Genomic DNA, 15,161 nt, shown 5'->3' with positions numbered 1-15,161 from the left:
TGTCTGGGGACAGAGGAGCCGGCCCCTCGGCGGGCTCCCCCATGGAGAAAAGCTCCGTACGTCCTGCGAGGCAGCACCACGCTGCAGGCTGGTAATATGCCCTGTCCTCCAAATTAAGATAAAATTACTTTGGGCATCTCATTAAGGTGGGAGCTTCCCTCTTTCATCTAATAGTCACAGAATCACAAAATAACATCCAGGCCAGAAAGAAAACCAGAAACACATCATCTACTCTCATTTGAAGACTTACAGCGGGCGGACAGAGTCCCAGAGTGGCCAGGTGGCTCCCTGCCCTCACACAGACCCCGCGGGCGAGGGGTGGGCCTGGGGCTTGGCTCTTATAACTGCACCAGTGACCACCGGCGTTCCTGTCCGCCTCCCCCAGGGCCCCCGGCGCCCGGGCGTGCTGGATCTCGTGACATGACATGCTCGGCATTTGATACCTTAGCACTCGGTCTGAGGCCTGGTTGGACTTGGACACATCACAGCTCTGGTGTTTCTCCTGCGCCTTTGCCAATTTCTCTGCTGCAGCAATAGGGCATCCAGAGAGGCTGCAAGGACAGAAAGCGGATTTAATCGTCTCCACCAGCAGCTCCTCGGCACACGTCGCCCCCTCCCCGCCTCTCCCTTGGTCGGCACCAGAAGACCCGAAGCAGCTTCCCACACCTGCTGTGGGCTTTCCCGAGGGGATGGCTAGGAGAGGGAGAAATAATCGTGGTTGTCGTGTGCATGATGTCCTGCGGTCTCCAGTGGATGACGCTGAGGACCGTCCGCGCATAAAGCACACTCAACCCTCTCCAGCAACTGTGAGCTGAATTCTGGGTCATTCAAGAGGACACGAGCGAGTTGAAACTGTAGACACAGATTCCACTCTGCAGGTGATGTTTCTGCAGGTGAGGATGGAGCCGCCTGGGTGGGATGAGCTTCTAAAACGCCCAGGAACGGCAGCTCTCCGACTGGTGTCAGAAGATGACTGTGGGAGCGCCACTGACCGTAGGGCTTGGGCTTCCCACCGACCAGCTCGTCCACGTCCTCCCCGGGAGGGGGCGTGGAACTGGGAAGAAAGCAGAATGGTCTCTAGGGCCGCTCTGAAGTGTTTTTTTGGAACTAAATATTTACGGGAGAGGCAGCAGACTGCTTCTCTGGTGCTTGCGTTTATTCTTCATGAGATCACGGGGTCTGCTCCTCGTGGGTCTGCACGGATAGCTACACACAGGTACGGATGCGTGCCCCCCATGTGCATCATGTCTCACAAACACACCATTGCCGAGGACTGACGAGGGAGCTGGTGCTGTGAACACCACACTGAACGCGCTCAGCATCAGCCTTTTGCCAACCTACCGATCATTCCCTTCTTCTGCAGACTAAGCCCAGGACAATCTCTGAGGGCCACGGGGTTGTGATTTGTTTCATTATGAATTTAACACAAGTAACCAAATTTACCAGACAGGAATAAATTAAGATGAAACTCATAATAGTTTCCTTCATTTAGCCATAATTTCACATGAGCTTCTGAGGCTGAAAGAATAGGCTGTAAGATACATTTTAACAGATCACTCCGGCTATTGATAAAGAAGTATTTGATATGATCTGAGCATTATGAGCAGCTTTGTGAAAGTCAGAACAGGAAAGGAAAGAGAACTGGAATTTGTCCATAGCAAAAGTGTGATTCCAAGCATGCCTGTTTACCTGGCTCACGGTCATGCCAAACGCTCCCCAACTAGAACTTTTGGGCAGCTGCTAGTATTTTGGTGATGTCCACGCTGATGACTGGGGTCTCGGCAGAGTTTCAGGGGCAACCTAGTTAGGTCACAGGCCATCCAGTCTTCGTGCATTGTAACCCTTCCCTGTACGATGCGCACAGCTTCTCCCCACCCCTGGACGGGAACTGAACGTTCCCTGCAGATGGCTGGGATCCATCTTAAGTATTACACCAAGGAGGGCACCTTCTGGGGGACTCGGGATGAGTGGGTGGGACAAGTAAAAAATCCACTCTGCAAAAAGGGGTCTCAGCATTTGCCTTCCCCATGCACGATACGCTGCCAGAGAGCGGCCTGTCCCCCGGGGCAGGAAGGGGAGGTGTGCAGGGGCGCACTCCCTCCGGAGGAGGTACGGGTGTGGCTGTCAGGGGACCTCCATCCCCGCACCGGCATGGGGCACAGGAGCGCTTTGCTTACCTTCTGTGCGAGTTCCTGTTGCTATTTACATGCCCTCGCCCTGTGCAGCCCGGAGTGGGACACTTGAGAACATTCTCATGCATGGCAAGAACTTGACAAGGAGAGGCAGAGAAGACAGCCCAGCATTAAAACATAGAAATGGTCCGAATACAAGAATATGCAATCATTTTAACAAAGGCTGGGTTAGTTTATGATGGACAGTCCTACACACATTCGTGATGGACATGGTCAGGAAACACATGTAGGAAGGAGAAGGTTGTCTCAACCTTAGTGTCATTGGCATGCAAAGCAGGGTGCATGGGGGGCGCTGTGGAGGTCGGGAACGTGGCAGCCGACTTGCTCCAGACGGGGCAGGGAAGCAGGGCCCCCCTACATCTCCCACACATCAGCCCGAATATCGTTTAGCCATGTAACAGCACGTAGATTGGTAATTTTTAAAACATGCCTGTGCTCTGGAAACACAGAGTATGATGAGGGCACAGTGGTCGTGGGTGAATAGAGACCCCCAAACCTAATCTGTAAATAGAATGAATTAAATAATGACTTTTCGTCTGGGAATCAAATATTGTATTATTCTGCCAGTGGGATGAGCTAGAATAGTAAGTGTTATGCTGTGTACCCTGTGAAGTCAGCATGGGGACCCCGTGGGGTGGGGTGCCACAATGGGAATAGGCAAGGCGAGCAGCCTGTTGCTGGGGGACAGCGTTTGAGTTTACGTGGGGCGGTGACAGGCCTGGACAGTTTGCATGTCTTCTCCTGTCTGGTCCTCAGTGAGCCCTGCTGCTCTGGGGGAGCTGGGTGCTAGTGGGAAGCCATGAGGACTGACCCCAGCCCTGGCCCCCACATGACTGTCTGCACTGCGGCAGCAAGACCTGGGGGTGCTTTCCCTGCCAGCGAGGTTTACCTCACAGCAGGACCATGAGAAACAAAGTCTGCCCAACTGGTTATGAATCCTCTACGATTTTCCTCCTTCTCTAGAACAGTCTCTCTCTTCCCCGAAGTCTACATGCTATTCCCATCGGGAGCCGTCCTCCCTCCTGACTAGGTCCTTACAGAGCGGCTACATTCTGGCTTTATCTTTAGTTCCGTGGCTCCCGTGTCTTCCTGATATATGGTCCATGCTCAGTAAGCACCGGTGGAACGAGGGTGAGCCAGCCTTTGGCTCACTGTGTGTTGGGGGCCTGGCTGGAGGGGTGTCAGGAGGCCTCCCTCCCAGGGACCCGGCCCCGGGCCCTGCCTGCTCGCTCCCCGTCTCCCACGTGAGGCTTCATTCTGCACTCCCACCTGGCCTGCACTCTCCCCTCCAGGGTCTGGATTCACCTACGTCATTCTTGCTTTGGACGATTTTCCCATCTTCCTGTTACGGCATCACATAAACCCTTCCCAACCACACGGCCTCCCTCTCAAATCAGTATGTCTTTCCTCTCCGTTGATGCTGTGCTTTTCGAAATAGAGTCTTCCCTGGAGATGGCAGAACTTTGGTGCCCAAGCGTGGCACGGATCCCAAGCAGATGGCCGCGGTCCGTCCCGTGAGTGTAGATGCACTCCTTCCCAGCCAGGTCGGTGGGGGCCGGGCTGAGCCCGCCCTGCCCCCATCTCTCAGCCCCACATGGTCCTCAAACCTCTGCTGCATCTGCGGCTCCTGTGCATCCCAACCTCCCTCTCTCTGCCTGAGCTGTCAGTGACCTCTGCTGTCCGTCCCCCCAGACTTCCTCCTCAGGCCTCCCCACATGGGCCAGACCTTTCCAGAACAGCTCTGCCCCCTCTTCCTCGGCTTCGCGTTCTACACACTCATGTCCCAAACTCCCATTTTCGGCTCCCGTTCCTGCTCGCTTTATGCCTCCTCTCCTTGGTTTCTGCTGCAGTGCCGAGAAAGCAGGTCCCGGGAGCCACCTCTGCTGAGGAGCCCCCAGCACTCCCCGCCAGCCTGGAGCCACCGGGCCCTCCTGCGCTCCCTTAGTGCGGCCTGCTTCTCCCGCGCTACATCCATCAGCGGAGTCCCTCCTTTCGGCTGCCAGGCGGAATTCTCCGCGTCACCTCCTGCCCCTCCCTCTCTCCTCCTTCATGCCCGCCTGTGTCTGGAGTGCGTCTTGAACTCCTCCCAGACTTTCCACCCCTGGCCACTGCCTCCGACACACCTGGTGTCCTGTGTGGACGACCACGACAGCCCCTGACAAGCCGCGGACCCCTCCTCTCCCTCAGGTCCAGCTCACTGCGACCCCAGGGAAGCCTGCAGGTCCCTTGGGCAGCCTGATGTCTCAGGTGTGAGTCACCGGCCAGGGAGCCCCTCCCACTGCGGTCACCTTCTGTCTTGAGCGCATGGCCCCCTCTCAGCTGCGCTGGGAGCTCTCGGGGGGCCGGAACCACATCCTGTCCCGTGCTGCATCCTCAGTTTCTAGTGCAGCGAGCTACCAGCTGACTACTCGACCACCTCCAACTGGACAGAAAGGATGACTGGGGGAGGCTGGCCCAGAAAAAAATGGAAAAAAATCTAAAGCCTAAGAAAAAGATATGCCCCCTGAGGATCCTAATTTTTTCTCTTTTTAAATTCTTACGTACTGGGACACCTGGGTGGCTCAGATGGTTAAGCATCTGCCTTCGGCTCAGGTCATGACCCCAGGGTCCTGGGATCGAGCCCCACATCGGGCTCCTTGCTCAGCGGGGAGCCTGCTTCTCCCTCTCCCTCTGCCTGCCTGTCTGCCTACTTGTGATCTCTCTCTGTCAAATAAATAAATAAAATCTTTAAAAAAAAAAATTCTTACGTACTATAAAGAACTACATGTAAGTATTTAGAAACGGCTTTCTGTAGGTGCTCTGGAAGTTGGTCTCAAGACTGGTGTTGAGTGGACCTCCCACCTCCTCTGGGCGAAGGTGAGCCCAGGTGCGGGCTGACCCCCGGTCTGTGGGAGCACAGCCCCTCTTTCTACTACATGTAGACTTTTCCTGTGAAAATAAGGAGTCGGGAGAATTCCTCAGCCAGGTAAAGGAACGGATTTTCTACTCGGGAGGCGAAAACGTGTGCCTTCTAGAGAAACTGCATCAGGAAGCTCTCCCTAAGAGGTCAGTGCCGGTCCTCACGCCTCAGGGCGCAGAGTGGCCGGTCCGTGCCGACCGAGACCGGAGCAGCAAGCCGGGCCCAGGGCAAAGGGACAGGCTCGGGATTCGGGCAGATGGGGCCTGAGATCTGGGCTCCGCTCTCCGCTCGGGCAAGCCGGTACCTGCCCACGGTGGTTGGCAGACATGGAGCGTCTTCAGTTTGCCAGGCACCGAGCTGAGCCCGGGGAGGAGGGGGTGAGGCCTTCTGCTCCCCGCTTTCCTTGTGGGGGAACCGGGGCCGGTGGTGCCCCGCTGGGCCCGCTGGGGAGTGAGGGAGGCTGCGCGGGCCGGTGAAGGCGGAGCGGCCGGCGCTCGGACGCGGAAGCTGTTGCGTTCGGACCATGCTGGCTCCCGCTCATGTAACACACGGGCACGGCCATGCACTCAGACGCGTTCCCCTCCGTACTCTGCACGCCTGTTCACATGGCAGTTACCAGAAACACGGGTTTCTTATCTTCAGTAGCCATTCGAAAACCTGGCGGCACAACAGCTTCTAAATATACTTCATCTGAAAATGTTCAGCTAAACCTGTTTCGAAGCCTCAGCTACAGCTAGGAACCTCTCTTTTTCTGACAGATTTGCGCCTCAAGAACTCCAAAGTTAGCCATTTTGGTGGGACAACCCTCCGAAACTCCTCTCAACAATCACCTGGTCATCCTGACCATCTCAGCCAAGCTATTCCTTTTTGCCTACTAGAAATTGTGTCTCAGTTCACGAGGAAAATCCTCGACATACCTTAGGCTCAAAATCAAGACCTTAGACTCATCTTGTCATTTCTGAAAGTGTGCCTTTTCCCCTGAGCAATCAATACTAATTGTATCTAAATAGCTGGCAAACTTTATGTGCTGAGAAAAAGATAAATAAAAGACGTGTACGTCATTTCAGTTTCAAAATAAATGTGGTTGTGTTCATAATAAATCGTGTATTCTCAGAACCTAACTAAAAGAATGCTTTTGATCTAGACCCACCCGATTTAAACTAAGGTTTGTTTGTGTGGAAATGTTGGGACAGCCGTGACATGAAGCAGACTTTGCAAGCGAAATGGGATCAAATACAACTACAGGTAGCAGCTCATCCATACAGAAGTCTAGATCACTGGGCAAGAGGAGGCTCAAGGACCTTTCCCTCGGGGATTCATGGGAGTTCAGCTCTGCAGGGGCGGGTAGAGACCCTCTGAGGTCTCTTGTATGATTTGTGAGAGATGAGGGGACGAGTGACTTGCCCGAGGTCCCCAGCAGGTCAGAAATGAAAGCGGGAACGGAGCCCCAGCCTGTCCGCTGCAGGAAGCAGCGCTGGGGGGCGGGCTGCCGTCCCGGGCCATCGGGCGGGAGTGGCGTGGGCAGCCCGAGCAGGCTGCTCAGGACGAGGAGGGGCGGGGAGACGAGGTTCAAGGTTGGGTTGCACTGACGTGGAATGACAGAGGCACATGGCTGACACAGACAGGGCCGTGGGCGTGCGGGCCCCCACGGGCATTGGCAGAACACGGACTTACTTTCCGGAGGGACCCTATCTTTGTGCGGGCATCCGGACAGACTGCGGTGATGTGGATAAAGCCCGGTTACGTGGCCGGTTCCATCACACCCCGGGGTGGGACACTTGCTCTCTTTCTTTTCTGCTCTCGAGGGATCTAAAAGCGACAACAGGTGTCAAGAGAATGAATTTTTTACCCATCCAAGACAAAGGTGATTAATTAACAACCTGAAGAGACCTTGATAAATAAAGAAAAAAAGCAGGTGTCAGGGGACAGGCTGTGACATAGACTTGCGTAGGTACTTCTTTGGTTTTGGGTGATTTTTTGACCTTAAACATCGTAATCATGAATCATAAAATATTTTACTTTCTTTGCTGGTAGAAGAAAAAAAAAGACTCTCCCTGCCTTAGCTCATGATTAATTATTTTCCCGTGTGTTACATGATAAGCTGTGTTGCTCAAAGAAATCAACGTAAATAATGATGAGACAGTGACCTTCTCAGAGAGCCAGACCACTCGACGATCTTCAACATTCACTCTGTGAAATTCAACCAGGGAGCATGATGCTGTTCGAACACCCTGCCATTCGACAGTTTCTGTCTCATTGGGTGCTCGAATCGTTTACATTCTTAGGTGCAAAATTTTACTGCTGTTGGAGGTTGTCATCTTGCGACACTGCTCCACAGCCCACCGATTCAGAGATTTTCTGAAAATAAGCTGAACTCTTAGAAGGCACTGTAAGCAAATGACCAGAATGATGAAAATCCCACCCGACAGGGGAGATGGGCAATTAAAAAAAAAAAAAAAGTTTCAGAAGCTGCTGGAGCAACCGTTTGTCTCGATTTCTTCATCTGTACTTGGAAGCAGAGGAAGGATCTTACGATGCTGTGCATGCATACACAAAATCAAGAGGTAATGGTTTTATACACCCCGGTTGGCTCTCTGCAACCCCAGTCGAGGAAGGAGCAGAGCAGACCTTTGGTCAACACTTGAATGCCAAATGCCAGAAATGCAATGCTATTGTTGGTAAAATTATTTCTATATCCAGAATTGACCACAGTTCATCAGTGTGCAGAAAATAGCTCCAGAAGATATTTCTAAGATAAAGCTCAGACTGAGTAGTAATGAAAGTGGGCAAAAAATTATTTTTGAGTCAGTTTTTGAAAACCAGTTGCACACATCATCAACAGACAGTGACTACGCTGGTTTGGTCCAGGGAGGGTGAGGTTAACGTTTCCTTAGGGGTGTAACACTCTCCTATCGATGTCTCATTACCCAGGCCAATCGTGACAGTGAGAAAATGTATGTTTGGTTCAAGTTTTTTGAACTCTTATGGACTTTCTTCTTAAATCTTGCCTGTGAACTTGAAATAGACAAAGGGCTCACAGGAATAGATAAGCAATTTTATGTTTATATAAAAAAACTCACCCCCCTTTCTTTTTTTTAGCTAGGATTTTATTCTAGGTAATTCATCTTTCAGGTCCTGGGTCTGTGAATTAGTGCCCTGCTTGAGGCGCATACCCTGGATACAGCTGTTAAGAGTCTCCAAAGACAACCTGATATTCTGTTGTTGCAGCTTTCATTTCTAAATATCTTACTGGGGCTTCTCTTACACATGCAATCAAAAAGCCTAGCATTTTATTGCCTTTTGGGTAGTTTCATGATAATATTAGTATGATTTAATTAATGTAAATATAGAACAGTAAGTAACAGTTTCACAGGAAAATATTCATTATTGAAGATTATAAGCTAAATGTAAATAGCGTTTAAAAGGTAAAAAACAAAACAAAACCCTAAATCGTAACTATTATTCATCATTAAGTGACTCTTCTTCATTAGTACACTTACAAATTTCCTAACAAGTTATATTATATCGCAGATTTCCAAAGGGTTCTGAAGTTAAGTGCAGATCTGTATAGAAACAAGTGGCTCAAACAATTTCAGTTCTGGAGGACACAAGGGTATAATCTCCTCTCGATGCCGCTTGCCTCCGCCATCCCCTCCCCTTGCATGCTGGGTTCCGGAAATCCCAATTCATCTTGAAGGTAAACATTCAAGCAAACAGAAAGCAACCAAGCAAGCAAACAGACCAGTAATTCAACTGAAAACCCTGCAAGAATGTCTAGAAAAAAAAACTGTGCACTGAATTTAGCTTGCTCCCCTCCCTTCCAAGTGGATGTTTGAGAAGAAAGATAGAGGAGTTTCCTGATGGACGTCTTTTGTCTTAGCTCAAGATTTTGGAAAGGTTACTCATTTATAATTTAAATCATTTTGAGGAGATCGTGTACAAATGAGAATTGGTACAATAAAATAACAACGAAGCTTGAAATGAAGATTATTGGTATGCTATGAGGTTGTAGGAATTGTCCATTGGCCGTGTTGGTGAAAAGTCACAGGATGTATTTTTTTTTTTTTTTTTTTAATAAGGAGGGCATTTGTCTCCTTGGCCCACTCTGGTGTCCCTGCTTGGTTTTATTTAATTGGTTCTGAACATACCTACGGATATCCTGAGAAGAACCTGGGAATGAGCTGGAGCACACATATGAAATGGAGGAGCTTTGCTCAGAGGAAGAAATCTACAGAGACTCGTAGAGGAGGAGTCAATGCTTCCTGACTCATTTGGAAGGTCCACACCCCAGCCCTCCCCCCATTTCAGGGAAAAGCGCATCTCAGGTTTTGCTGTTCGTTTCTACCCCTGCCCCATTTACTGAAGGGAAGCAAGCGGTTTGAATTCCATTCCTTGCAAGAAACAAAATAAAACCAAATAGCAATAACAAAGCAAAACGAGTAGGAATCTACAGAAAGCTGCTGGGCGTAAGGGAAGCACGGAAGGCAAGAAGCCAGGGCGGCATGGCGTCTGCGATGCCAAGCGAGCCCACACGCTCCCCAAGGCCCTTGCTGCATTCCCCGATGCCCGCTCCACCGTGAAACCCGCCCTACGGACCTCTAACACGGAAGCCCAACGTGGATTTGTCCAACTGAGCCACCCGTGAGAAAGGACACTATTTCTTCCTAAAAATGTTTGTTCCTATAGGATTCTCAACTATCCAGCTAAAGCGTTCTGCCAGATTGCACGACAGTTATGAGCATCCATGCTGTTTCATCATCTCCACTGCACCCAAAGCAAGCCTGATGCTCCGCTGGGCTAGACCCTGTCGCCTTTAGGAAACGACCCCTTCCTCTATGCCGCTCCTCCCAGGGGTCTCCCTTCACCTCCCGTCCGAAACGGCGGTCAGCGCTCAGGCCCCTGCAGATCGAGACCCCGACGGGCCTCTGGCTGAGGTTTGTCTCTGCTGGGCTTGGTTATAGCAAGTGCACACATTGAGAGGAGACTACACACCTCGGTCGTAACAGAAGAAACAGGTTCTCTGATTGTTCGAGGTTTCCATAGCAACTGATTTTCAAACCAAATTCCTGAACCTCATCATCAGATCCACAGTGAGGAAACTCAAGTCTTTATAAGGAATAGAAAACAATGTAAGACAGAAGATCTTTTTTGGTACTAATATGGAAGGATTTAAGGAATTACTAATTTCATTTTTGAAACTCCTTCTGATGTAGTTCTTGTAACCGAGCTAACCACAGCCTCCAGTTTCCACATGGGGTTAAATCATAACCAGCTCGTATCACAAGTGGACACGGTTCTTATTGCAAACATGGGGTCAGTCATTCACTCAGTGTATGTTCATACACTTCGTAGATGTACTGACCATATATGTGTATGTTGAAATACAAACACAGATGCAAATATGGGCCCCTGCATTTCATAAATGAGAATCTGCTAAAAGTCTCATGTTGGATGGTTCTGAGTATTTTAACATAAAGTAGGCGCCATAACTGTTTCCAAAATGGAATGGAATCAGTGCGTAGGAATGAATATAGTAAAGAAATTACTATTGATCTCAGCTTGGGACACACCATGGCTTGCATAAGAAATGGCTCCCATTACTTGCTATCTTAGGATAATTAATGTGCAGTCATCGCCCTTGTCTTATGTTATCGGTCACTCTGTTACTGTTCAATTTCTATCAGGGATGTTTTCTGGGGGGGGGGTTCGTCAATAACTGTCCTTTGGTGATAATTTTATAAATCATGATGCCACCTACCCAGTCTAATAGATAAAATATGTGTTTCATCCCTGATTGGCTAATTTTTGTGCAAGCCCTTGCCCTTCCACACGGACTGTGGTTCATCTGTAAGAACACAGGCTCATTCTCGTGTTTTCTATCACATGACATGTTTGCGCACTAGCCCTATCTTTCCAAGGCAAGCGTCTCCTGCTGAGATATCATGTTCCTCATCTGCTCTGATCATAGGACATTGAGATGCTTTGTGCCTTTCCCAGACAAATATTTTATTGGCTCTCCAGAAACACAAACTGTGATTCTGTAACCAGCTCTAAGAGATTTGCATTAGTGACTTAGTGTGATGCCCACGTCATGTGTAGACTATCATCGGCATCGTTCACCCTAGCTCCTGTCCTCATGGGGCAACTTACGTTAGGTAGAAATATTACCTTTACCATAGTATGGCTTTTTGACATGGCTGTCACTGGACTTAGGCTTCCTCTCCTCCCCGGGAAGCTGTCTTGGTGACTGCTCCTCGTACGACCGCACATTGTCCCGCCTTCCGGCCTCCATCGCCATCTTGTCCCTCATGGCCTTCGCTCTCTCTGTTTCCAGAGCAATGGCTTTCTCCAGGAGGGTCAGGTTTCCCTTGGTCATGTCAAACACCTCCTCAGACCTGTCTGAGTTCACGGAGGTGGCGTCGTCGTCTCGTTCGTGATACCCGTCCTCCTTTGCACAGCTGGAGAAAGTTCTAGACCTGGGGCTCAGCTGCTCCTCGAGCCGCATCAGGTTCATCATGTCGGAGTAGTTCCTGTCCGGCGTCCTCCCCGCGAAGTCGTCCTCTTGCCGGACGTGCTGACGGATGTTCATGTTCTGCGGCTGGGTCCTGTCCTGCGGGTTCGTCTCACTCAGTTTCCGGGCCAGATCGAAGCACTGATTCCTCAGGCACTCCAGGCTGCTCAGACACACCTCCTCGTCGCTCTCCTCCACCATCTTGTCCATGAGCCCGTTGTTCATGGGCTTCCCCAGCATCACGTAGTTCATGTTCCTGCCGTCCTGCTGCGACAGAGAGTCTGCGTACGCTCTGTCGTTGAGGTTCTCCGAGAGCACCACCCCGTGTCCTTGGGCCAGCAGCTTCAGGGAGTCCACCGTCTCTCTCACGACGTCGCTGTCCAGGTCCAGGCTCAGCTCGCTCTTCCGGCCCAGGGTCTCGTTCCGGTCGCTGCCGTCCTCCAGGCTGGTGGAGGTGTTGCTGTTCATCTCCGACTCCGTCCTGGCCCGGTAGGCCGCGTCCTCGGCTATCTTGCCGAGGTTCAACAAGGACTTGGCCACCAGCTCATCGTAATTGTCATACTCCTCGTTGTTGTTGTCGTCCTTCTCCGCGTCTTGCATTATTCGAGTATTGTGACAGCTCATTTGATGGTCTTCTGCAAAGAAGATAAAAAAAAAAGGGACAAAAAAGAAAAGAAAAGGAAAAAATGGCTAGAACTTGAAGTTTAGTTGCAACAGCATGGAAAGCAAGTCAATTGCACGTCAAACCCTGCTCACCATGTACTAGAGACTTAGGTCCCGCGTGCGAATCGGCAGACAGTGTGGCACAAAGGGGTGCAGAGGGCACTAAAACTGGGAGGCCACAGGAAGCACTTGCTAGAAACTATTGATTTCCTTAATTATTCTTAAAACAAACCAGTATATGTGGGAAATGTAATTTTAAAATATTAATTTTTCGTTCTAAATTTTACGCGTGACTTTTATGTTTTCATTGGCTTTATTGATTTGCAGCCCAAGCAGATGTGTGATAATTACACTCATCATATTACCAGGCTTTCTAAGAGTTCATGAACTTTACTCGATACCAACTCTTAAACAGATGTTCGCAGAAATTGCTTTTAAATTGTGTGTTTTCGCAGGGATGCTCAGGCACCGCACTGGAAGGCCTCGGGCTCATGCAGCGACGCCATCACCTACCCTGGGTGTTCAGCATCAGAAGCACATGTTTGGACCGGATTTAGCTACTTGGAATGTTCTACCTTACAGGCAATTTATTATGATGCACAGTGAAGCAACAGGAAAGCGTAGTAAAAGTTTAGAAACTAACGCTAATTAACGGTGGTTCCTGCATGCATTTACAGGTTGGAGAGAGAGGGAGGGAAGACGGTGTGGTGGCCCAAAGCCAGTAAAGTGCAGGCCTGGGGTCAGTGGTGCACCTGCGGGCCGTTCGCTGCTGCGGTTAATGGGACCACGGCACCCTGGCATTCGCCCGCCTCCCAGCCTCAGGAAGATGTTGGTGGGCTGGTAGAAATACCGTATGAATGAGTATTATGTCCAATCACAAAAAAGGATTTAGGACAACTTGCTGAAGCAACACCATGCTAAAAATTACACAAAGCCCCTATGTTTGGCCCGAAGTGTATCCTGTTTAAGGCTCAGGAAATACGTGGGACGTGCGTCTCTCTCCGCTGTGCTGCAAGATTGCTGGTGTGGATTTTGCAAATGCAGGTACTATCGGGGGGGCTCCGAGAGCCCCCTCCCCCAGCCCTTAGACTGGGTTTAGTTAACCTCATGCCACTGTCACATCCGCCTTCGTTTCTGCGATTAAAACACCGAAGAAGAATTGCTCTGGTTTATCAATGCACTGAAGAAATGAGGTGTATTGATTAGCACCAAGTACCTGTTCACTAACAGCTGAGTCGGGGTGTCCCCGGGGCCTCCGTGATGGATTTCACGCTGTTCCCTCAGAAGAGGCGTTGGCTGGTGAATGAGGTTTGGGCACCAACACATCATAACAATTTTGGCTGGCCCACATAGCGAAGCAACACGTTTTTTAAAATCTAACACATCTTTCTAAGTATCGGCAAGTCAAGCTTGCCGTATGTTATTCATAGAGCTTCGCTAGTTGTATGAAACAAATATTGTCTCTTTTCTGGATAATTCCTATACATCCTTTTCTTTAGTATAAAGACACATGTATTCCCCAAGAGCAGTAAGAGGAAAGAAACCCGACCGAGTGAGCACAGTCAGAAACACGCGGGAAGTATGAGTGGGAGGCAGACTGTGCCCTTGGCCGAGGGGTCGAGGTTGCAAGAGTTGAGGGCAATTCTGTTCTACTGAATTCTTGAAAATATAAAAGTTACATTCTCCTCTCAGTTTACACACTTTGACTTTTATGCTCACGGGCTGTGACTAGAGGAGCAGTCCCGGGGGGCCGGCCAGCCCCCGCTGCACCCTGACGGTGACTCTGAGGCCAGCGCCCCTGTGCCTGCAAGGACCCAGCCACGACATGAATCTATACATACGCTTGAAAACACGGAAGTACGAGCAACAGCTGGGGGCGTTTTCCAAGATGCGTCAAAGAAGAGACCCCATCAGGGCACATGTATTATTTTTATGACTTTCTCTTAACTTCCTCTTGAGAAACACGTCTTATCATCCTGGAGAGCTCGGGAAGGAGGAGATGGATGGAGGCGTGAACAGGAAACGGAACGCCCATGTCACCTCCTGGCTCCTTCTAAAACCGTGAGAGAGGTGGAACGCGGCAGTGATCCCCCGTGCGTGAAGCTCTTCACCTCCCTACCACATTTTAGTTTTAGGTAATTTTGGTTAATTCTCCACATTCTAAATCCTAGGGTTATCTTCAGTTCATTTGTCCCAAACGGGACGGGTTTTCGCTGTGTTTCTGAGCTTCTAAGAGCCCCCACGCCCTCTCCGCGCCACCCAGCGAAGGAGCACGCCTCGCCTTTCTGGTCACCGGGCACCTGTCCCTCTCTCACTCCATTCCTGAGCCACCCACGCGCACGGAGGTGAGCAGCCGTGGTGCACGAGCCGCAGGCTCGCTGCCACGCACAAGGAGGCCGGGAAGCCGCGGGGGAGCCGGGAGGGCAGCCTCCGACGGGCCTCCCAGGTTTGGGCAGTGACAGCGGGCTCGGCAAGAGCCGATTTTACTCACTGCTGTTGAAGGCACATCAGAGCGAAGATGGACGTGGAATGTAAGAACTCGAGCTGGTCCAGCTCCCTCCTCTGCCGCTCACTACGTGGGCGGAGCTGCAGGCACCGGAGGCCCGGCCCCTCTTGGAGACCACGTACCGGGATCGCGAGGATGTGCCAGGTAAAGACCCTGCACGGGAAAGCACTCTGCACGCACGCTGGCTGGGCTTCTCGTGGAGGCAGCGCCCACCGAGAGGTGCCAGGGGACAGGAGCCCGTCGGGGGACAGGTGGGGAACCATGTTAGCACCTGGCTACGCAGCCTACTGCAAGGTGTGGCTCCTCTCCAGGTCCCCGTGCTCAGCGCTGCCTGTGGCCCTGTGGCTGCCCCGGTAAAGCTGGGAATGGCGGGTAGGATGGTGCCAGTGG

General features: G+C 50.9%; 1 protein-coding gene across 1 annotated transcript in view; it reads right to left on the bottom strand.

The window, feature by feature from the left end:
• Positions 1-15,161, bottom strand: part of MYT1L (myelin transcription factor 1 like) — a 78,446-nt gene that overhangs the window by 50,988 nt on the left and 12,297 nt on the right. The window contains exons 2-5 of the mRNA XM_081797315.1: positions 11,260-12,237; positions 6,766-6,900; positions 2,178-2,268; positions 444-551 (exon numbers count right to left, since the gene is read on the bottom strand). Of these exons, the coding sequence (XP_081653441.1) occupies positions 444-551; positions 2,178-2,268; positions 6,766-6,900; positions 11,260-12,237 (1,312 nt within the window). The remainder of the gene's footprint in view (positions 1-443; positions 552-2,177; positions 2,269-6,765; positions 6,901-11,259; positions 12,238-15,161) is intronic.

Source organism: Leptonychotes weddellii, chromosome 10, assembly GCF_054177405.1.
Source record: "Leptonychotes weddellii isolate Sample4059 chromosome 10, ASM5417740v2, whole genome shotgun sequence".
In the NCBI taxonomy this organism is placed as follows: domain Eukaryota; kingdom Metazoa; phylum Chordata; class Mammalia; order Carnivora; family Phocidae; genus Leptonychotes; species Leptonychotes weddellii.
The sequence above is the reverse complement of the archived record's forward strand: the minus strand, read 5'-3'. Positions and strand labels throughout refer to the sequence as shown.